The sequence below is a fragment of the Mandrillus leucophaeus genome, unplaced genomic scaffold (assembly GCF_000951045.1).
Source record: "Mandrillus leucophaeus isolate KB7577 unplaced genomic scaffold, Mleu.le_1.0 Scaffold98, whole genome shotgun sequence".
Lineage (NCBI taxonomy): Eukaryota > Metazoa > Chordata > Mammalia > Primates > Cercopithecidae > Mandrillus > Mandrillus leucophaeus.
In genome coordinates this window covers 2,273,284-2,297,524 of record NW_012110696.1, presented here as the reverse complement: position 1 = coordinate 2,297,524, position 24,241 = coordinate 2,273,284, and the positions used below count along the sequence as shown (strand labels likewise).

The following is a 24,241-nucleotide window of genomic DNA, read 5'->3' as shown; positions in this document are numbered from 1 at the left end:
GGGTGGGGGAGAGAGGATAGGGTGGGGGAGAGACAATGGCATTGGGGGTGGCAGGAGAGAAGTGGGGGTGAGAGGATGGGGTGGGGGTGACAGGATAGGTGGGGGTGCCAGAATGGGGTGAGGGTGATAGGGTGGGGTGACAGGATGGGGTGAGGGTGACAGAACCGAGGTGGGGGTGACACGACAGGGGAGAGGCTGACAGGGTGGGTGTGACAGAAGCAGGGAAGGGGTAATAGGATAGGGTAAGGGGGTGACAGAATGGGATTGAGGGGTGACGGAATGTGGTGGGGGTATGATATGGTTTGGCTGTGTCCCCACCCAAGTCTCATCTCAAATTGTAATCCCATGTGTCAAGGGAAGAATCTGGGGGAGGTGATTGGATCATGGGGGTGGTTCCCCCATGCTGTCCTCATGACACTGAGTTCTCACGAGATTTGAAGATTTAAAAGTGTTTGGCAGTTCCCCTCCACCCCCTCCTGCCGCTAAGTAAGATGTGCCTTGCTTCCCCTTTGCCTTCTGCCATGATTCTAAGTTTCCTAAGGGATTCCCAGCCACGCAGAATTGTGAGTCAATTAAACCCCCTTCCTTTATAAATCAACCAGTCTCAGGTAGTTCTTTATAGCGGTGTGACAATGGACTAATATAGAAAATTGGTACCAGTAGAGTGGGGCACTGCTATAAACATATCTAAAAATGTGGAAGCAACTTTGGGACTGGGTAATGGACAGAAGTTGGAACAATTTGGAGGGCTCAGAAAAAGACAGAAAGGTGTGAGAAAGTTTGGAACTTCCTAGAGATTTGTTGAATGGCTTTGACCCAAATGCTGATAGTGATATGGATAGTGAAGTTCCGGCTGAGGAGGTCTCAGATGGAGATGAGGCATTTATTGGGAACTGGAGCAAAAGTCACTCTTGTTATGCTTTAGCAAAGAGACTGGAGGCATTTTGCTCCTGCCCTCGAGATCTGTGGAACTTTGAACTTGAAAGAGATGACTTAGGGTATCTGGCAGAAGAAATTTCTAAGCAGTAAAGCGTTCAAGATGTGACCTGGCTTCTTCTGAAAGCAAAGTCATGTAAGTGTGCACAAAGAGATGATATGAAATTGAAACTTATGTTTAAAAGGCAAGCAGAACATAAAAGTCTGAAAAAACTGCAGCATGACCATGCAGTAGAAAAGAAAAACCCATTTTCTGGGGAGAAATTCAAACTGGCTGCAGAAATGTGTGTAAGTAACGAGGAGCCAAGATGGTGGAGAACATGTCTCCAGGGCATGTGAGAGATCTTCACAGCAGCCCCTCTCATCATAGGCCCAGAGAGAAAAAAGTAGTTTTATGGGCCAGGCCAAGGTCCCCTGCCCAACTCTTGTGCAGCCTCAGGACATGGCACCCTGCATCCCAGCCACTCTAGCTCCAGCCATGACTAAAAGGGTCTAAGGTACAATTTGGGCTGCTGCTTCAGACGGTGCAAACCCCAAGCAATGGCGGTTTCCATATGGTGTTGGACCTGCATGTGTGCAGAAGACAAGAGTCGAGGTTTGGGAACCTCCACCTAGATTTCAGAAGATGTATGGAAATGTCTGGATGTCCAGGCAGAAGTCTGCTGCAGAGGCAGAGCCCTCACGGAGAACCTCTGCTAGGGCAGTGCAAAAGGGAAATGTGGGGTGGTTGCTCCCACACAGAGTCCCAACTGGGGCGCTGCCTAGTGAAGCCGTGAGGGCCACTGTCCTCCAGACCCCAGAATGGTAGATCCACTGACAGCTTGCACTGTGTACCCAGAAAAGCTGCAGGCACTCAACCCCAGCCCAGAAAGCAGCCACTGGGGCTGTACCCAGCAGAGCCACAGTGGTGGAGTTACCCAAGGCCTTGGGAGCTCCCTGACCCTTGCATCACCATGTCCTGGATGTGAGACATCGGATAAGAGGAGAAATTTAAGATTTAATGGCTGCCCTGCTGGGTTTTGGACTTGCATGGGGCCTGCAGCCCCTTTGTTTTGGTCAATTTCTCCCACTTGGAATGGGAACATTTACCCAATGCCTGTACCCCCATAGTATCTTGGAAGTAACTAACTTGTTTTTGATTCTACAGGCTCACAGGTGAAAGGAACTTGCCTTGTCTCAGATAAGACTTCGGGCTTGGACTTCTGAGTTTATGCTGGAATGGGTTAAAACTTTGGGGGACTGCTGGGAAGGTATGATTGTGTTTTGAAATGTGAGAAGGATATGAGATTTAGGAGGGGGCGGGGTGGAATGATGTGGTTTGGCTCTGTGTCCCCATCCAAATCTCATTTTGAATTGCAATCCCCATGTGTCAAGGGAGGGACCTGGTGGGAGGTGACTGGATCATGGGGGCAGTTTCCCCCATGCTGTTTTTGTGATAGTGAGTTCTCATGAGATCTGATGGTTTAAAAGTGTTTGGCAGTTCCCCCTGCCCTCTCTCCTGCTGGTATGTAAGACATGCCTTGCTTCTCCTTTGCCTTCCGCTGTGACTGTAAGTTTCCTGAGGCCTTCCCAGCCATGTTGAACATGAATCAATACAACCTCTTTCCTTTATCAATTACTGAATCTCAGGTAGTTCTTTATAGCAGTGTGAAGACAGACTGATACGGGGTGACAGGACAGGGTGGGCGTGAGGGGTGACAGGATGGGATGAGGGGTGATAGGATGGGATGGGGTGACAGGACAGGGTGGGGGTAGCAACATGGTGTGAGTGGTGACAGGATGGGATAAGGGTGACAGAATTGGGATTAGAGGTGACAGGACAGGGATGGAGTAACAGGATGAGGTGACAGGATGGGGTGAGGGGTGAGATGGGGGTGACAGGACAGGGCAAGGTGACAAGACAGGGTGGGGGTAACAGGATGGAAGGGGTAAGGAGGGGGTGACCAGCTGGCAAGCAGGGCCAAGGGTGATCTGTCTGCTCCAGGTCTGAGTGTACATAAAATGTTCATGCACAGACAGGAGGCAGCAGGGTCACACACTGGTTTCCGTACTCAGGGAATGGCCCCAGGGTCCCTTGTCTTTAAAGCTGGGTTCCTGACTTTACTGACTACATAATCTTCAAAGTTTTTTAAAAAGGACTTGTTTATTAAAATGGGATGGTTAAGCAGAGAAGCCTTCAAACTGCCTCCTAAGCTCCCAAGACCCCGATGTTGACCCCAGTGGCTGAGGGGATAAACGTGGCTGGGCAGGGAGGCCCATGTGGTGCTGCACCCAATGGGCTACTTGGTAACTACAGACAAGGGTTGGGCCAATAGGCTGGTCAGAAGGGGACAGTGACAATGTCCCCATAGCTGGAAACATGCAGAGAAACAGATATTGCATCTAGCAGCCTGTCCCCTTTGAGAACAAGGTGTTAACAAGTCTGACATTTAAATCTAAAGGTCAAAATAATTCAAGTGACAATGAATCTATTTGACTTACCTTTTCTCTATAGAAGGCTAACAATCTCTTCCTGTGTTTTTCTTGAAATTCTGAAACCTGAAAAGATCATACGTTTCAGCTGCTGACATGGGTACATGATCTCTGTGGCTGGAAGTTTTGTTGGGGGAGGAGGAGGCTGGAGGGACTCTCAGAACAGCTCACAGTGCTTGTCTTATGTGTGTCCTGCCCCCACAGATGCCCATGGCCAGTGCTTGCCAGGGCAGACACCCCCCACGGGTGGGCAGAGAAGGTGTGAGTGCCAGCAGGCAGGGCCAAAGGCAAACACAGGGGAGGCTTAACAGGCACGACAGGAAAGTCTCCCCAGCAACCTGCTCCATTCAGGTTGTGAGTGGTGCTCCCTCTGGGCCAACCACAGGGTGCTGTCCCTCTGATAATGGCCACTGGTTTGAGGAAGGGCCTCCTGACCAAACAGGGCTGGACCAATGGCAGGGGCAGATGGAAAGAGAGCTGGCACACAGAATGAGGCTAAGTGAGACCCACAGAGCTGGCAGATGCCTAGTGGACCTGTCTGCACTCCCAGAGCCAGCCATGCCTGACACCAGCACCTCCCATTTACAGGAGCCCCAGATTCCATGTATGCTGTCTAGGCAGCTTGAACTGGGTTTCTGAGAGAACCACCAGAAGCAGGAAAGACAGGCCTGTGATTTCCTCAGAGGAAGAGAGAGCTATTTCGTATGAGTCAAGTGTTCAGACAGTGGTGCCTACCCTCTGGAAAGACCAGGCTGGAAAGGCTGACAAACAACAGGGCTAACTGTGGCTCCATTGCTACTGAAATCAGCATCCTCTAGCTCCATCCCCCACTTCATTCCACCCCGCCATCTGCGGTGATCACACAAGCACAAGGGAACGGCTTGCGTCTGCACATGGCTCACTGGCCCAGTGCAAACACAGGGCAGGCATCTTCCCTTCTGTGGAAAGGCAGGCCCAGCACACACCAGGCCTTTGTTCCCAACCTCCTCCATGACAGGCCATCTCCAGAGGACGGGGCTGCACAGGGGCCCTCCTACAGGACAGCAGGGATGACAGCCTCGTGGTCTCCGGGCTGCTGCGTTCTTGGAGTGACTCGGAGCTCTAGGGTTCTCCCCTACTCGACAAGGGGACTGTGTCTCCACCCAGGAGGGAAGACAGTCTTGGGTACTACGCCATGGGCTATGAAGAGGAGTGGACAGAAGGACTCTGCAGGCTGCTCTGACTCCAGTTCTCGGGCACATCGCAGGCCACGGCCAGGGCACCTTTCCAACCTTTGCTGACACTTCTCAAGTCCTGCTGCCTGTCGGGGACACCTGCACGCGCCCCTCAAGCCCCGCTCAATTGTGCCTGTGTGGGAAGCTTCTCCAAAGCACCCTCAGCAGGAACATTCCACCCTGCAGGCAAGGGCCTCTGCTCCTCAGCTTCACATGCTCGCGGAGGAACCTACCAGCAGACGTGCCTGATCCCGACTGTGGGGGTGCCCGGTCTGGCTGTTCTCAGCGAAAGGCCTTGGTGAGATGAGGTCAGTCTGTGGCTGGCTCTGATTTGGCAGGGCAGGTGTGGCTGCAGCAAGGACTGGGCTGCAGGGCAAGTCTCCAAGGGGAACTGAGCAGCAGATGGGGTGAGTTCAACTGAGCACGGAGCTGGGGAGCCTCACATGAGCTTGGGGGGCAGCCAAGACCCACTTGTCCGGGTGTTGACGGGTCTACAGCAGCCTCCAGGGCTCCACTGGGGGAGCCACACGGGCCTGCATCATGCCGCCTCCGCGGTTTATCTGGCCTGGACTCTGACCAATGTTGGGGCCCAGAGACTTGAGACACTGGGTGTGGCCTCAGAAGAGGGTAGATTTTAATACTAAAACAAAGTTTAAAAGGGATGGTGAGTGTTTATCTTGCAGAGAATATGCCTCTTGAACTGAGACAGAGAAACAGGTCAATGAAATCACTGCAAAACTCCAGGGCTGCGATGGTCACAGAGGCTGTGCTGGGCCAGGTCAGCCCAGGGCCCCAAGGAGGAGCTGCCCGGTGCTCATGCGTGCTTTGCCCACATCCTGCGAACCAGGAGGCTGTGAAGGCCTGAGAGTGAAGGTAGTTGGGGGACAGTGCAGGTCACTCATGCGGACTCTCACCAAGAGGCCAGGAGAGGCGGCTGCCTGGTCCGAAGCACACTTCTGACTCTTCAGTTCACTACCAGTTCCCCTCCACAGAGTGGACTGTGCCTGTATTCATCAACATGAGCTCCTGACCACACCAGGACCAGTGTCTGCATGTTCAGTGCTGACGAAGCCTGAGGCAGGGCAGAGGCTGGGTGGATGGAACGGATCTTAGAGGGTTATTGGGAAGAGGAAGATGTTTGTTACCAATTAGACTAGGAAGGGGCACTGGGGCAGGCAGAGGCTGAGGTGGTTTGTTGACGCTGTCCCAGGGCAGGTCCCAAGGCCTGAGCCGTGGTGCTCACAGTTTTGGTCTTAGGCCAGTTTTGCACTCTTAAAAGTTACTGAAGGCCCCAAAGAGCTTTGCTTATGTGGGTTTTATCTGTTGATATTTACCCTATTAGAAATTAAGACTGAGACAAATTTAAAACTATTTATTAATTCATTTAAAAATAACAATAAATCCATTATGTGTTAATATATGTAACAAATATTCCAATATTTATGTTACGTTGATATTAGAGTGTAAATATTACAATACCACATCATGTAGGTACGGGAAAATTCCACCCTGTGCTTGTGGCGCTCACCGCCGTAGTGTAACTGACAGACAGTGGGGCTGTGAGGTCACTGGGCAGAGCCTGTGCTGCCCAGGCTGGAGCCAGCCGTCTCCACCGTCCATGCCTAAAGCCTGAGAGGCCTGAGAGGCAGAGCAGACAGGTGGCTGGAGGGGCTGGTCGGGTCTGCTGGGTCTTCTCTCCTGAGACAGCACCTGGCCTCTGCGGCACTTGGCAAAACTGCCCTGCAGCGTGCAGCCTGTGGCTCTGAGGTCTGTGAAAACATACGTGTTTTATGAACTCCAGCGACTTCTGGCCCCAAGGGGACTTGGCTTGAATGAGGGTCCTGCTGGGTGGAGCAGCGTGGGTGGGGGGGTGAGGTGCGTCCTGGATGGTGTTTCCATGGGACTCTGGCTGGCTCTGGGAGCGCCGGCATCCTGGTCTGGGTGCCCGTGTGGTGCTGAGCCAGCACTCTTGGGGATCTCTGGGTGCTGCTTGGCTTCCACGGGTTGAGCCTCTGGGCACCTCCCTGGAGGATGTGACTGAGCATAACTTGAGATGGGAACAGCCACAGGACAGCCTGAGACACTGTGGCTGATTCAGGCTGTTTCAGAACAGCCCCGGGACAGCTCGAGACACTGTGGCTGATTCAGGCTGTTTCAGAACCAAGGAAGCTTGCTGCAGTGGGACAACCTCCCAGAGAGAGGACAGTCTTGGTGACCTGGCTGACCACGGCCTGAAGGCACAAGCCCACCAAGGAGAGTGACATGCGGGGGTCCATCCTCAGTGTCTCGCCTCAGATCCTGGCTGCCCCTACTAGGCCTCTTTCCCCGCAAGGCAGGTGGGGTGGCCAACGGTGGGAGCTGCACTCTTTACAGAAGAGGGAAAGGAAGTGCGGGATGGGGGCCAGGGGAAGGACCCCTTCTTCTCCTGGCAGCTGTCCCCCAGACTGGTGGACTGCAGCTGTCCAGTGACATCCAAGGAGGCCAGAAGTGCCACTCAGCATGCAGGGGTGGGCACAGAGGACAATGACCTGTGTCAGAAGCCGGGGGTGGGGGAGGCTTGGCATGGAGGCGCGTGCTAACTGGGAGGAGGGTCAGGAAGAAACAGGTAGAGAATGGACAAGCTGCAACTGAGAGGACTGGCACAGCAGCTGGCAAAAGCTGCCAGGGGAGGGGACCACGGAGCCAACACTTCCACAGCAGGGGCTCAGCTGCCAGGAGGGGAAACCATGGAGCCAACATTACCATGGCAGGGGCTCAGCTTTCAGGAGGGGGCATCACGGGCCAACACTGCCATGACAGGGGCTCAGCTACCAGGAGGGGGGCCCATGGAGCCAACATTGCCATGAAAGGGGCTCAGCTACCAGGAGGGGGGCCCATGGAGCCAACATTGCCATGCAGGGATCAGCAGCGATCGGAAGCCGGGCAGAAGGCTCCAGGCGACTGTCAGAGAAGGACAGTGTCAAGAAGAAACCTGCTGCCCTGAACCCAGAGAGCCCTGACCTGGTGGGGAGGGTTCCCAAACCTGAGATTCTAAGGTGTGAATATGGGGAGGGGGCATCTTGCCCAAAAGGACCCCAGAGCTGACTGAGACCACTTTGTCTCAATGTGACAGCAAAAGCAAAAACAACAATAAAATAGACCAAATGGACGTTGTCAAAATCAGAACCTTTTGTATGTAAATGTTTCACCATTAAGTAAGTAAAAATTCAACCCACAGAAATATTCTGGCAGAAAATATTTGCTGATCAAATATCTTCAAAGGAACTTGCCTCCAGAACACAGAAAACACATGGTCTCAGGATAGTGCACTTGGCTCAGCACGGAACCAAGCCCACCCCCCACAGCTCCACAGTCTTGGGATAGTGCATCTGCTCATCACGGAACCAAGTGCACCCCCCACAGCTCCACAGTCTCGGAATAGTGCACCTGCTCATCACGGAACCAAGTGCACCCCCCACAGCTCCACAGTCTCGGAATAGTGCATCTGCTCATCACGGAACCAAGTGCACCCCCCACAGCTCACCTGGGAGGTTTCCCTGGAGTACTTCTTACACAGACTGCCTATGCTCATGAAGAACGCCTGGATATCTGCGTCAGTCTGAAACAGAAAGAAACAACTCTACATTTATTGCGTCTAATAAATGCTTCTGGCCACCAGTTAAAATCTGTACTTCAAGACCTAGAATTAGCTGTAGATGACTCAAATGGCCAGTACATTGTGAATGGCCTCTCAGCGGCCCTGCCAGGTACAGCTTCGATCAGCAGGACAGTCCCTCGTCCTGGCCGCTTCCTTCTGAGGGCAGTGCCGGGCAGTGGTGAGGGCTGGGAGGCAGAGCCTGGTAGGCGCTGAGCCCCTCTGGGCTACGGCAAAGATACGCTCCCTCCTCAAAAGGGTCTTAGTGAGGGCAGAGGGTCGCCACGAATGAAGACCTCCAGCCCAGCCTCCTGTACAGTGGAGACACACTAAAATCAGAAGGATGAAATAAGCTGATAAGCATTAAGTCACCACTATGTAGTCACAAGTACATGTCAAGTTATTTAAAAAGCAAGTGTAAGGACCTTAAGAAAGGATGCAGGTTTAAGAAACAGCCATCTGGTAGGCCGGGCGTGGTGGCTCACGTTTGTAATCTCAGCATTTCGGGAGGCCGAGGTAGACGGATCACGAGGTCAGGAGATCGAGACCATCCTGGCTAACACGGTGAAACCCCGTCACTACTAAAAATACAAAGTAGTAGCCGGGCGTGGTGGCAGGAGCTTGTAGTCCCAGCTACTCGGGAGGCTGAGGCAAGAGAATGGTGTGATCCCAGGAAGGTGGAGGTTGCAGTGAGCCGAGATCGCGCCACTGTACTCCCGCCTGGCCAACAGAGTGAGACTCTGTTTCAAAAAAAAAAAAAAAAAAAAGCGTCTGGTTACAAGCCCTCATGCAGACACTGCCAACTTCCTTCTCAAGTGCCTCCAGGGTGCCCTGCCTCGCCTCCCCACACCCCGGCCTTCCCTCACTTTCCCCACCAAGGACCACGCTAGCACAGAATACCAGGTGACAGCTGTGCTAGGCATGGAGCTGCCGTGAACCAGAATCGCCTGAGCAGTTCAAAGAAAAGGGGCTCCTGCTTGTAATCCCAGTACTTTGGGAGACTAAGGTGGGCGGATCGCTTGAGGTCAGGAGTTCAAGACCAGCCTGGCCAACATGGTGAAACCCCATCTCTATCAAAAATACAAGTTATCTGGGCGTGATGGCAGGTGCCTGTAATCCCAGCTACTTGGGAGGCTGAGGCAGAAGAATCGCTTGAACCCGGGAGGCGGAGGTTGCAATGAGCCAAGATCATGCCATTGTACTCCAGCCTGGGCAACAGAGCGAGACTCCATCTCAAAACAAACAAACAAACAAACCCCTCAAACACCAAAATCCAAAACCAAAAACAAAGAAAGGGGCAAACACCAGAATGACAAGATGTAGGAAGAACCTTGTACCTCCTCCCATTCTGTGGTTCAGGACGGTGAGCGTGTAGAAGGTCAAGATGGTCATCTGAGCCCATCCACCTACCTACCACTGGCTCCCCAAATCCCACTGAAATGACAGTAAAATTTAGGAAAAAATACTCTATTTGTGGTAGAAAACAGGAAATGATATCTTGAATCAATCAGACTGAAGAATTCTAGAAGACAGTGTAGACTGGCTTAGATCAGGATTAAGGCACCAGCTCCAACACCCGGGGCAGGTGCAGATGAAGAGGTCCTGGAACCCACTCCAGAATCCACTCCCAGGTCCCCAGAGGCAGAGGCCAAGCAGAGCATCCTGGAGGTGAGCTCCTCTGTAACGCGAGGACTCAAACCCAGCAGAGGGGAGACCTGGCTCTGGCTCGGATGGGGTAGGAGCTCCTGTGTAACACCCTCCCATACATACCAAACGGCAAAGGCACAAGCAGTGTGTCCAATGGGACAGGGGTCAGGAGCTCAGAGTCTGGCCTAAATCCAGCTCTGCACACCCTTGACCTGCAACCCTGCTTCTTCACCTAATTCCTCTGTGCCTTGGTCTCCCCATGTATAAAAGAGAGGCAGAAACAGCACCCCTCAGCCCTGGCCATGGCAAGTAGCAGGTGACACAATACAGGAAAAGTGCTCCCAGCGGAGCATGGCCCATGTGAGTGCACAGCGAGCAGGGACTGTCACTATTATCTAACGTATATTATAAATACACAGATGACTCAAAGACAAGACCAAGAGCTCCATGGACCAGAAATGGGAGCAACTGAAGAAGCTGTCACAGATCAATCTGGCTCCACGGCCTTCTGGGTAAGGGGGACTGAGTCATTCTACACATGACGGGCGCTCCAGAATGTCCAGAAGATGAGCTTAGAGACAGAACAGCCAAGAAGTCTACAAAACTAACAAATGGCATCACAGCACAGATGCACAGACCTCAGTGAGGCCTGCGCAGAACACAGGCAGCCGTTCCTCCACCCCGGCACCCATGTCGCAGAGAGCCGGCGATAAGCCAGGGCTGGAATTTTCAAAGTGCTAAGGTGCATTCATTTTCAACAAAGAATTCTGAAGTCTGTGAAAATGTACTTCAAGAAAAAGAGGTATTTTTTAAAAACAGAAACTGAAAATTTGTCACTAACAGCCCAGTACTAAAATAATAAAGGAATTCCCTGTAGGTAGGAAAAATAATTCCTGATAGAAGCACAGAGATTTGGGAGGCAGAGAGGAACAGGGAAGAGGGGGAAATGGGGGAAAATCTAAATGAGTATTAGCTGTCCATGGCTGCACTGTATGGTGGGGCCTAGCGCAGTGAGAGCCAGTGTGGCTGGAGGAGCGGTGTGGGAAGGCCAGGAGAAGGGGGATTGGGTGAGAGCTGAGGCCCTTGCATCATCAGGAAAACTGAATTTACGTTAGACTTTTAAAAGCCAAGATTGTTCGCACAATCCCTAGGAAAATCATAAACGAATGTTTTCTTTTTGTATTTAATTTTTAAAAGGTGGGTGTGTGCTCCACAATGGTACAGGAATGAGGACACACAGTTAAATCTCACAGCGTGACTGAAGGCCTTTGCTGCGTCTCACACTACCACAGCAGAGGGCGTAAGGACTGGAGGAAACCAACGCCGGTGCAGAGCAATTGAGTCCAGGAGGCCCGAAGGCACAAGCGGACACGGGGGCACCAGCGTGCGCGATCCACGGAGCTCTCCTCACGCAGCCGTAGAGGCGTGCTGTTGGTGACTCGCTGTCAGACACAGGAAACGGGCACTGCAAGAGTGCTCTTATCATCACGAAGGCTGATTCAGCCACTGCAACGAGGCAGGAAGGGGGTTCTCTGGCTAGGAATGCCAGCCCTAATTTTACCGTCTTGAAACACACACAGATTGTACTGGCCGCAGCACGATACTTTCCTTGGGGTGCCAGGCTCACACGGGATTTCCTTGCTGGAGTCTCGGCTGTCAACACTGATTTCATCTTCTTTTGCTTGCTGCCTGCACGGACTTCGCATGGCTTCAGAATTGTACCAGGCTTACTGCTTTCCCGTGATACTTCTAAGGTTAGGTCTTGTTTTGTGTTCCTGTCAAACATTCTGAAATTACTGTAAGACCCAGTCACAACACTGTCAGATCCATTCCAACAACATGGAATTCGTCAGACACATGGTCCTTTTCACACAGTGCACAGTTTACTTCTGAGCTACTCGTGCATCTGTTACATTTCCACAGGTATTTTCCAGAATTTTTTTTTTTTTTTTTTTTTTTGAGATGGAGTCTCACCCTGTGGCCCAGGCTGGAGTGCAGGGGCGCAGTCTCGGCTCACCACAACCTCCACTCCCCAGGTTCAAGTGCTTCTCCAGCCTCAGGCTCCCAAGTAGCTGGGATTACAGGCGTGTGCAACTGAGCCCGGCTAATTTTTGTTATTTTCAGTAGAGATGGGGTTTCTCAATGTTAGCCAGGCTGGTCTCAAACTCCTGACCTCAGGTGATCTGCCCACCTCGGCTTCCCAAAGTGCTGGGATTACAGGTGTGAGCCACTGTGCCCAGCCATGTTTTCCATATTGAAGTTCTAACTTTTGACGAACAAATGGTCTCTATCATCATATTTGACCACTCTGGCTGAATTTTACATCAGAAATAAAGGAGATGATTTCAGACAAAAATGACCCGTTGCTGGAATCATCAGGTTCTTCAGCGTAGAATGCCTATCACAGAGGGCAGACACTCTCACGTCACATGAGCAAATAGTTCCTTTACTGCTGCTAGATACAGATGTGTTACAGCTGTTCAGATGGAATTCTGCAGCTGAAATCACCGGTTAGCTCTTCCATATTGTCAGGCTTGATATCTACAATATTAAAACTCCCGTCTATAATTTCCAGATGCCAAAGACTTGATTTGTTTTTTTTTTTTTTTTTTTGAGACGCAGTCTCACTCTGTCACCCAGGCTGGAGTGCAGTGGCACGATCTCAGCTCACTGCAAGCTGTGCCTCCCAGGTTCACGCCATTCTCCTGCCTCAGCCTCCCGAACACCTGGGTCTATAGGTGCCCGCCATCATGCCTGGCTAATTTTTTGTATTTTTTAGTAAAGACAGGGTTTCACTGTGTTAGCCAGGATGGTCTCAATCTCCTGACCTCGTGATCCACCCACCTCGGCCTCCCAAAGTGCAGGGGATTACAGGCATGAGCCACCGTGCCCGGCCAAAGACCTGATTTTAATCTGCAAATCACCTGCAGATAAATATGTTTCAAAATCACTATTAACAGGAATTGAGTTGATGTGACAAGTATGAGCATTGGCAGATGCTCTTTGTGGACAAAAGACTGGCACTCACAGTGCAGTAGCTGTGGTGGCATCTCTACACACTCCATCTTCCTCTTCAAGTTATATCCTTCTGGTCTTTCGTCCCTTTCACTGATTTTCCATAATTGTATTGTTTTATTATTGGTAGACAATACTGAGCAGAATTTTTCTCGGGTAACCACCTAGTTTTGTGGAACTTTTCTTCTCTTTCTGAAATTTTCAAGTGGTCAAACTCTGCCTCATGGTTCTGAAAGGTCCTGTAAACATGGTATTCCCTTCTGCTTAAGATGAGATTTTGTTCATCTGCTCCTGTTGAAGTATTATGACTCTGCCACCCGTATCTCCAGTTCCGACCAATTCTCCAGAATGAATAAATCCTACTATGGAAGAAAAAAACTAATGAAATAGTTACGGTCAATAGTTAGAGAAAAATTAATAAAATTCCACACCACTTGTGACATCATCTGCTACATCATCATCTACTGCTCCTTTCACCTGAGAAAACTCTACTGAGTGTCATCCCTCCTCCAGCTCCTACCGTGGGGAATCAAAAATACACATGTGGCCCCATTATCTTTCACCTTGTGAAGGGCTCTTCCTTCTCCGTGCAAAAATATCTGTATATACACCTAAGAAAGCTTGCAGCAGCAGGTAAACTACTTTCCTTGGCCTAAATGTTGGTTACATTCTGATTGTGAAAAATTTACTGAGGTATACACTCATAATGTGTGTACTTGGCTATGTGTTATACTTCAATAAAAGTTCATAGAAATTGTAACTAAAAACTTGCAAATATTTAAAAATGAATATACTTCTAGGTAACACATGGGTCACAGGAGAAACTGAGTAGAAATCTCAAAATTCAAAGATAAAAATGTAATATAATCAAATATGTATACTGCAGGCAAAAGCGAACACAGAGGGAAAGTTATGACCCTATCATGTAAATATTATAGAGGAAAGGTTGAAAATTAATCCTAAGCACCCACCTTAAAGAACAAATTAAATCCAGACAAAAAGGAAACGATAAAGATAATTAACAAAATAGGAAACAAATATAAAATGGACACAATCAAAAGAGCTAAAAATTAGTTTGTGAAAATACAGTCGTCCTTCAGTATATGAGGGGCAACTGGTTCCAGGACCCCATGTGTGCCAAAATCCAAGCATACTAAAGTTCCACAGTTGGCCTTGTAGAACCTGCGTACAGGAAAGGTCAGCCCTCCATCTGAGTAGGTTTTGTATCCCATGAATACTGTATTTTTGATCTGCATCTGACTGGAAAAATATCTACGTATACAAGGACACACACAATTCAAACCTGTGTTGTTCAAGAGTCCACAGTACTAATAAAAATCACTAACATTTGGCACAACTGGTCAAGAGAAAAGAGAATTCATAATACCCACTATTAAACAAGGGGCATCATTATGGAACTTACAGACGTGAAAAATATGAGTGGATTACAAGAACACTGATGACAAGAAATTTGAAAATTCCGATGAAATGCACTAATTCCTAGAAAAATACAATTTACTTAAACTGACTCAGGGAGAATCAGGAACTTTAAATAGTTCCATGTCTAATAAAGATATTAAATCCCTAGTTTAAAATCTTTGCACAGGCCGGGCGCGGTGGCTCAAGCCTGTAATCCCAGCACTTTGGGAGGCCGAGACGGGCGGATCACGAGGTCAGGAGATTGAGACCATCCTGGCTAACCCGGTGAAACCCCGTCTCTACTAAAAAAAAATACAAAAAACTAGCTGGGCGAGGTGGCGGGCGCCTGTAGTCCCAGCTACTCGGGAGGCTGAGGCAGGAGAATGGCGTAAACCCGGGAGGCGGAGCTTGCAGTGAGCTGAGATCCGGCCACTGCACTCCAGCCTGGGCGACAGAGCGAGACTCCGTCTCAAAAAAAAAAAAAAAAAAAAAAAACCTTTGCACAAAAAAACTTACTGGGCCTAAATAGTGTCACTCCTGAATTCTACCAAACATTTAAAGAAATAACCCCAATCTTACAAAAAACTTTTCCAGAGAGGAGAAAAATAAAAATAATTTACAACTTGTTTTATGAAACTAGAATAGACCTGATTTACCAAAATGTGAAAGGGGCATTACAAGAAAAAATATTTACAGGTCCAGCTCTCATATGAACACAGGTGCAAAAAACCCCATGCAAAATAGTAGCAAACTGAATTTACTTACAGATACAAGCTATCTTATATCACTACAAGGTTGAATTTGTTCCTAGAATCTAATGTGGGTTTCAAATTTGAAAAATAAATGCAACTCACCACATTAACAAAATAAATGAGAATAATTAAATGATAATCTCAACAGCTATAGAATAAGCTAATAGTTACAGTCAATAACTATAGAAAAATTAACAAAATTCAATACCATTCATGATGATTAAAAAGCACCTTAGCAAAAACTTGATGCACATATGATACTTGATGAAACACTGAAAGTTTGACCTTGAAATCAGGAAAAGGACAGGGGCATCAGCTAATGCCACTACTTCTATTCAGCACTGTACTGGAGGTCCCAGCCAATGCCATAAAAAAAAAAAAAAGGAAGCACATAAGGATTACAAAGAGAAATCTAAAGCAGTCCTTATTCCAAGATAACATGTTTGCATATGTAAATGTTCTAGCAGAATCTACATATAAACCAACAGAGTTATCAAGTAAATTCTGCAAGGTCACTAGTGAAAGTTAAGAAAATCAACTGCATTTTTATATACTAGCAACAAGCACTTAAGAGGTAGTTTTTTTAAAACTGTAATAGTAGCAGTCCAAATCATTAAATACCTAAGAAAAATACTAACACTGATGCACAAAGCCTCCCTAAAGAACAGTAAGTGCACAATAAAAATCCCAACAGGATTCTATGTGTGTGGAAATTGCCGAGTTGCCTCCAAAATATATGTGGACATGAGAAGATGAATGTAGGCCAACTGGTGTATCAGACAACCCCCAAATCTCAATGGCTTATTGTGGGGACACTTGTTTCTTGCCCACACAATAGTTCAAGACCAGGCTCAGTGGGTGGCCTTCCACACAGGCCCTGGGCCCAGGTCACCCTGCCCCCAGCAGCTCTGCTCTGTTCTCCTGAGCTTCTACCGTGACGGAAGGGCGGTGGAGGGCTGTCTAGGAGGCTGTTTTTATGGCTCAGGCCTGGAAGTGGCCTTCATTGCTCCTGCCTGCATTTCAGCATGGGAAGGTAGACGGGGAGAATGAGTACAGCCAGGTGCCCAGGAACAGAGGGAGCAGGTGTGGGGATGACTGCCCAGCCTGGCCCGGTCTGCCATCTGGTCACTGGTATCCAGGTCACTCCTCCCCTACACAGAAAGTCACTCCCCCAGAGTGGAGCACCCCCAACACCACTGTCACTGCCCAGCTCAGATGCTGGGGCAACTGGGTCCCGATTTGGCCTGCAGTCTACGAGCTAGAAAGACAATGAACGTGTCTGCATCCTTGCTGTGACCTGACGTCTAATGGGGGCACGGGGCAGGAAAACTAAGAAACACTCCCCACCGCATCAAGGGAGAAGGAAGAACACAGGTGCATGGCATGAGGTATTTGAGGATGGGTGCTGGGGGCTCCTTCCCCAGGGAGAGCCTGGGCTGGACTACCTTCTGGGGGAGCTTTCTTGTCTGCTGTCTCCAAGCCCTGCTTCTGCCTGCTGGGGTTCCCATCAAGTGAAGTGAGGCAGAAGTGCTGCCTCAACTTTCAAGGCCTTCACCCTCGAGACTTATCTCTTACCACTTGGAGTTTAAAAGCAACTGGTATGTCCATGACTGTGGGGCATCCTCATCCTTCATCTCCTTACTATAGCTACTCCTTTCCACGTGTGTGTAAAAACCGGCACAGTCTAGCTTACACTCTCCCTCCTCAAGGAGGCAGATGCGGGGGGAGCACAGCCCCTGCTCTGCTCCGGGCTCACCGGAGTCTCCCTTGCCGGTGGCCCGGCCACCCACCACATCCCCAGGCACATCCTTCAGTCTGCCCTGCTCCCTGGCCATCCACCACCCAACCAATACGGTGGTGCCCTATTTTGTGCGTTCAGTCGTAACGGAGCATTTTAATGACAAACAAATCAATATATAAAGATATCTTAGGTGGTGACACACAGTGCGAAGCAGAATAATCCAGGTCAAGGAACACAGCGTCAGAGGGTCACTTTTACACGGTGGTGTCTGTCACAATCAGGTCTGGGGAAGTTTACTCATAACATGTTTTGTTTTAAAGACAAAACAACATGAGAATAGAAACGATCAGAGGGTACTGCACTAAGCGAGGGTAAGAAGTGCTTCGTGAAATTGATTTCACGGAAGTGCTCATGCACGGATGCACCCACGTGCAAATGCACACACTGCCATAATATAAAGCGTCCCTTCTATTGCAGGTCAGGGTCAAAGAAGTCAGCATGACCCAGAGCTGTTGGTGATGTCTCCTGACATTCCATAGACACCTTAAGGCTGCGGGGGATGGAGCCTGTGGCCATCTGAGAGGACATTCCAGTCAGAGGGAACAGGAAAGCCAGGCACTGAGGTGGAAGACCCTGGCTCCTGGAGAGGCTGTAGCCCACAGTTGCTGCCTGGGGACCACGAGGCTGCCAGAGGCCAGGCCACAGGGCCTACAGGCGTGGGGGACTTTGGCATTGACTCCTGGAAAGTTGGGATGCATTTACGCAGATCCCTCTGGCTGCAGGGTGAAGAGGCTCTAGGAAGCCAGAGTGAGAGGAGGAGGAACCAGAAGCTCCTATGGGGGGTGGAGCAACAGGGAAAGGAAGACCGGCATTTGGAAGAGACTACGGAAGAAAGAGCCCACACAGTCTGTGATGGTTTAGAGAAAAAGAAGCAGGAACAACTTCCACATTTTAAACAATTTTACTTACACACACACACACACACACTCAGACACACAGAAAGGAACACATGCCTTTTTAAACGCCCATCAAATATGAACAATTACCATGTATTAAACCACAGTGAAAATCCTGATAATTAAAAAACCCACATAGCCATATTCTCTCATCAGAATCCCATAGGACTAAAAATTAACGATGAAAATGACAGGGAGCTAAAATCTAACCACTTGGAAACTAAAGCATATCCTTTCAAATAATTCTTGAGTTAAAAAAATAAAAAGACAGATTAGAGTTTATTTAGAAAAGAGAGAAAAGTGGTACTCAAAATGATAAAGAATAGCAGTGCACAGAAAGACACGGATGGTCTTAAATATATTTACTAGGAAACAAGAAAGTAAGTAAACGACCTGAACATTCCACCCAAGCTAGAGTAAGGCTAAGGGCTCACCAGCCTCCAGCCTGACCATGTGACAGGGCTTAGTGCGGGATCACTACGTGAGGAGCAGAAGCAGGCAGTCACTGAGCCTCTAAGCTGCCACACGTGTGGAGGAAAAGAAAGTATTTTCTGTTAAAAGTGTAAACATTTACATCTTTTGCCCTTGCTTTTTCATCACTTCAGGAATTTATGTCACAGAAATATTCTTACAAGTGTGGAGAGATACTGGTTAAAAATGTTCACTGGAAGGTTGTTCGAAACAGCGAAAAACCAAAAAAATCCAAAGGCTCACTGATAGGAAAATACTAAAATATAATGCAGTCATTTTAAGAGTGAGTGTGCCCAAAATATAATGTCAACTGAGAAGACACCTTTTTTTTTTTTTTTTTTAGACAGAGTCTTGCTCTGTCAGCCAGGCTGGAGTGCAGTGGCGTGATCTCGGCTTACCCGCAGCCTCTGTCTCCCAGGTTCACGCCATTCTCCTGCCTCAGTTCACGCCATTCTCCTGCCTCAGCCTCTCGAGTAGCTGGGACTAGAGGCGCCGCCATCACACCCGGCTAATCTTTTGTACTTTTAGTAGAGACGGGGTGTCACCATGTTAGCCAGGATGGTCTCAATCTCCTGACCTCATGATCCGCCCGCCTCGGCCCTCCAAAGTGCTGGGATTACAGGCGTGACCTACCGTGCCTGGCCGAGAAGACACCATTTTTACGAAAAGGTAAATCACAATAACACACATAGAACAGGTGTCAAACTCCTGGCCACTGTCATCTCTGGGAAACAGGATCTGGGGAGTTACACATTTGCCATTATAATCTCCTGTACTGTATGAATGTTGTGTAACTTTGTATTATGTTTGTAATCAGAGAAAAACAACTATTATGTTTAAATCATCAGACCAAATGCACATTTTGGAGATCAGGCAGAGAAAACACCAATCATTTGTTTATCCCAATAACAAGTTAAACTGAGTATTTTATAGAGAGAACAAAAGGCATTGTTTTAAGTCTTCAGCAGTAATTGATTTTAAACTTACTTTACCAACAACACTCTTAATTATATATGACCCCTATACAAATCCAAACTCTATCGCCCGCTTCAGGTGCTTGTATGGTGCTAAAGAAATCTATTTAACCCACTTTCATTTCTAGGAACACAGCACGATTCAACAACCTAGGAATAAGGTCAATCTACAGCTAAGACAGTTTTTAAAACGTAAGTTTTACAGAGCGAGACTCCGTCTCAGAAAAAAAAAAAAAAGTAAGTTTTAAAAACTAAATCCTAACTGCATTTTGATCACTCAGATATCTTTGTTAACGTAGCAGAGTGACTGAAAATTTTAGACACCATAAATGACTAAAAATTAAATAACAAATTTAAAAGGAAATATGACTGTGATTAAGAAGCAGATACTACAGATTTCAACTTACATGTTTTGAAAGTAAAACTGTACGACAAGGAGCTTTACAAATCAAGCATTCATTCTTTTTACCTGTAAGATAAAAATAGGCTTTATTATATTAGACTGACTACTGCTTTTAAGTATGTATACATGCAGACTTTACAATGTTTCTTCAAGAAATAAGCAGGATTATATCACAGGTTTTCATGTTCTGACAGGATGAGGCTGTGGGTTCTGGTACAGTTGGAAGGATTTATAGAACTAACATCCTTTTCCCCTCCTTTGCAAATATGCACAAAAACAGTGACCATAAAGATCAACAACACTTAAGGCTAAGTCTATCCCAGGTATTTATTACAATAAAGCTTTTTAAAAATTAAAATTAAAAAAAGTTTTTGAGACAAGGTCTTGCTCTGTTGCCCAGGCTGATCTGCAAGTGGCATGATCACAGCTCACTACAGCCTTGACCCCTCCCTGGGCTCAACAGTCTTCCCCTCTCAGCCTCCCTGAGTAGCTAGGACCACAGACGTGTGCCACCACGGCCAGCTAATTTTTAATTTTTTTTTTTTTGTAGAGACAAGGTCTCACTATGTTGTCCAGGCTGGGCTCTAACTCCTGGGCTCAAACAATCCTCCCACCACAGCCTCCCAAGGTGCTGGGATTGCAGGCATGAGCCACTGTGCCTGGCCATAATTAGCTTTTTCTTTCTTTTTTTTTTTGAAACAGAGTTTCTTTCACTTTGTCACCCAGGTGGGAGTGTAATGATGCGATCTTGGCTCACTGCAACCTCCACCTCCTGGGTTCAAGCGATTCTCATGCCTCAGTCTCCCAAGTGACTGGGAGTATAGGTGCCTACCAACACATTTGGCTAATTTTTGTATTTTTAGTAGAGACTAGGTTTTGCCATGTTGGCCACGCTCGCCTTGAACTCCTGACCTCAGGTGATCTGCCCACCTCGGTCTCTCAAAGAGCTGGGATTGTAGGCATGAGCCATCACGCTCAGCCCATGATTAGGCTTTATAGTGATCTCTTAATCTAAAATGTTTAACTATTCAAAATGAACCTCAAGCTTGATTTTCTCACTAGTCAGGTTGGAGCCCAGAGCGGACCAGGCACTATGAGCCCTCACGCTCCTGTCATTCCAGGGAGGACACCAGGCACAAACCTGAACAAGCCTGGTGGATTTCTCCCCTCCTCTGGGTCAGCGCAGCTAGAACTACGAGAAAAACATTTCTTAAGTGAGAGGAGCGAGAGGTGGATTCACAGACTTGAGGATTCCAGCGCTGCTGAGTCAGCAACACTGCTGTGCAATCCTGCTTTTCCTGGGTGTTTTCTGCCCCATTCCCCACGGGGCTGTTCAAACCAGGGCCCTCATATCATCTACTGAGAAGCAGCCCTGGCTCATGACCTACCTCAATTTCTCTGCCCTCTCCTCTAGACTGACCCACCACAGAACAACCCACTTCACTCTACCTCCTTCCTTTCTGCCTTGGAGGGAGCATCTCTTCCAGTCCAAGCCCAGGCTTTCACTTGTGTATCCACACTTGCCTCAGTGTCCGCAGCTCCCAGCACACAGAACGGTGTCCTACTGTGGAATGAGGGGTCCCCTTCTAACAGCCTCCAGAACTGTCTCCTTTCCTCTCTTCTTCAAGTTGCCCTCATGCTAAAAACATCTACCCTTGACAGTAGGTCCCTTCCCTTCCAGCTCTTTAACTGCGAATTCTGGAGCAGGAAAATTCCTCTTCTGCACCATCACAGCCAGGAGTCATGCAGTAAAAGATTAACAGAGTTGACTCATAAAAATCTAAAAGCTCTTACAAGGGAGGAGGATTAACAGACAAGACAGAGAGGAAATCACGTGCAGCCAATAGACAAAGGGGTTGATGCCTGATCTACAAATAGTGCTCACAAGTCAATTAAAAGAAAACACCTCAATAAAAGGCTATGAGGAGACCTGAACAGACATAGGAAAAAATGCAAACAGCTGACAAACACACAAAATGAAGGTCAAGTTCACTAGTAAGAGACACCAAAGAGGAAAGAACAACAGGTGCTCACGTGTCACTACAGGGAACAGAAACAGGCACATCCTTTGTGCCTGTTTGGGTCACATTTGGGTCAGTTTTCATGTGCACACCCGCAGCCTAGCCACTCCACCCCTAAGAATATATTCCAAGGAAAAAAAGTAAGAGAACAAGCAGTATCTCATAGCAAAATAGCAGAAAATATGTTATGGTATGATACCCAAAAGATACATCATGCAACCTTAAGAATGATGATACAGGCCGGGCGCGGTGGCTCACGCCTGTAATCCCAGCACTTTGGGAGGCCGAGGCGGGTGGATCACGAGGTCAGAAGATCGAGACCATCCTGGCTAACACAGTGAAACCCCGTCTCTACTAAAAATACAAAAAATTAGCCAGGCATGGTGGCGGCGCCTGTAGTCCCAGCTACTCGGGAGGCTGAGGCAGGAGAATGGCGTGAACCTGGGAGGCGGAGCTTGCAGTGAGCCGAGATCACGTCACTGCACTCCAGCCTGGGCAACAAAAAAAAAAAAAAAAAAAAAAGAATGATGATACAGACTTATTTTAACATGGAAGGAGGTCCATGTTCGAGTAATAAAAGCAGATAACTGAATGATAGACACACTGTATTGCTTTTAAAAATCTGCATCTATAGGAAAAGTTTGGAAGGATATACGTCAGAGCTAAACAAGGGCTTCCCTCTGAGTGATGCACCACTGGACAGCTACGGAGCTACAGTAAGGGCTCTGCCCAGAGCCTCCATCCCTTTTCACCATTTTTTTGTGTGTCCTTGGATTTGGTGTGGTCCCAACATGCAGCATCAGTGGCTTTTTGGAGGAATGCACTCAGACTACCGGCTTTAAGAGCTAGACAAACTTGTCAATCTATACCTGCCTCAGGCCGTTAACCAGTCACCTGCCAACGCAGGCTTTGCTGACTTCGAAAGCTATGACACTCTGAGCCCTGTCTTCACACTTCCCAACACCACGAAGGTACGTGTGTCTCCATCATTCCTAACAATGTTATCTTCGAGGAATGTTATCTTGGGTCACCAGTGCCCTCCTCACTGGTCCAACGGACACTTTCAAACACCAATTCCTTGATTTCACTGGGATGTCCAGTTCATCAACATCTCTCTTCTTTACCTGACATCTTCCTTACCTCCTTCAACAAATGCTCTTTCCAACAAGATAGTCTCTTACAGTTTCCTTTGCCTTTGGGGCTCTCCACACTCCAGTATCTAGGATTATTATCCTGTGTTAATCACTCCCCAAATGTATTCCTGGCTGTCTTAGTTCTGGACCCACATGGGCAACTGCCTCTTGTCTTCCCCTGGGTGGCTCTCACAGGACACAGGCCATGTCCAAACATGAGCTCAGGGGCCCTGCATCCCACCCTGCTACGTTCCCTCCCACTGGGCTCCTCTCCAGTGTTTTGTCTAGCAGCGAAACTCTGTCCCGTTCTCTAGCCCTTGTCTCCGACTCAAGTCTGCTGAATCTACCTAACTTCTCCTGAACCCATCACTTCTCCCCATCACCTCTCATGTGCTCAGCTGCAGTCTCTCCCACAGGTTCTATCTCCCTCCAATCTACTTTTCACCTGGCTGCCAGAGAGACTTTTGTTTTTAAATACACACCTGAAATCAACAACTCCACTCCTAGGTTACACACCCAACAGAAATGTGTACCTAAGATCACCAAACACAGGAGCGAGAAGATTCACAGCGGCACCATTTCTGCAGCCAAATCTGCAAACAACCCGGATGGCCATGGACAGTGGAAATGATAAGTAACTTGGGGTGTATCCATACGATGGAATACCACACAACAATGAAAGTAGATGAACTACAGTTACATACAAATACAAAGACAACACTTCGGGAGGCCAAGGCGGGTGATCGTTAGAGAACAGGAATTGGAGAGCATCCTGGGCACCAAAGGGAGCCCCATCTCTGTGAAAAATTTAAAAATCAGGGGTGCATGGCTGCACATGCTTGTAACCCCAGCCACCCCGGAGGCTTGAGCCTGGGAGGCTGAGGCTGCAGTTAGCCAAGATCCTGCACTGAACTCCAGCCCGGGCGACAGAGCAGAGCTCTGCCTTGAAAGAGAGAAAGTAAGGGAGAAAAAGGAAGAAAGAGGGGGAGCCACGGAAAGCGGCTTTGCTGTAGGGCTGGTTGTAGGGCCACATTCACCAAGGTCCCATGGGTCTAAGGCCAACTCCAAAGATGGAGGTTAGCACAGCGGGCGTCCCCTGGGCTGGCTGTGAGCCACCGGCACCCAGCTGGCTGCTTTCACGGGTAAGTTCACTTGGTAAAAGCTCATTGTGCTCTTGCTTTTGTTCTTGCATAAACATCACTTCAACACAAAATTTTCATAGAAAGAAAAACGCCTCCCTGACAATGCGATGTCCGCTTGACACCAGGGCCCAGCGCTGCCCGTGGAACAGGGCCAGAGTCCTCCACGAGCGTTAAGGCTGCCGTCCACCCGCCTTCTACCCCAGGTCCTCCAGGCGGGACCCGCAGCCTGCAAGCCAGAGCCCCAGGATGACAGGACTCGCGGCCTGACTCCCGCCGTCACCCTCATCTGCTCCTCATGGCGGCCCCCCCCC

The 24,241-nt window shown here is 48.6% G+C and overlaps 1 protein-coding gene across 1 annotated transcript in view; it reads right to left on the bottom strand.

Annotated features, from left to right (window-relative positions):
- The window catches only part of RNF212 (ring finger protein 212), a 55,409-nt gene extending 35,705 nt beyond the window's left edge, over positions 1 to 19,704 (bottom strand). The window contains exons 1-4 of the mRNA XM_011970886.1: positions 19,639 to 19,704; positions 11,155 to 11,368; positions 8,146 to 8,220; positions 3,418 to 3,474 (exon numbers count right to left, since the gene is read on the bottom strand). Coding sequence (XP_011826276.1) covers positions 3,418 to 3,474; positions 8,146 to 8,193 — 105 coding nt within the window. The 5' untranslated portion in view covers positions 8,194 to 8,220; positions 11,155 to 11,368; positions 19,639 to 19,704. The remainder of the gene's footprint in view (positions 1 to 3,417; positions 3,475 to 8,145; positions 8,221 to 11,154; positions 11,369 to 19,638) is intronic.
- Positions 19,705 to 24,241: the final 4,537 nt, after the last annotated feature.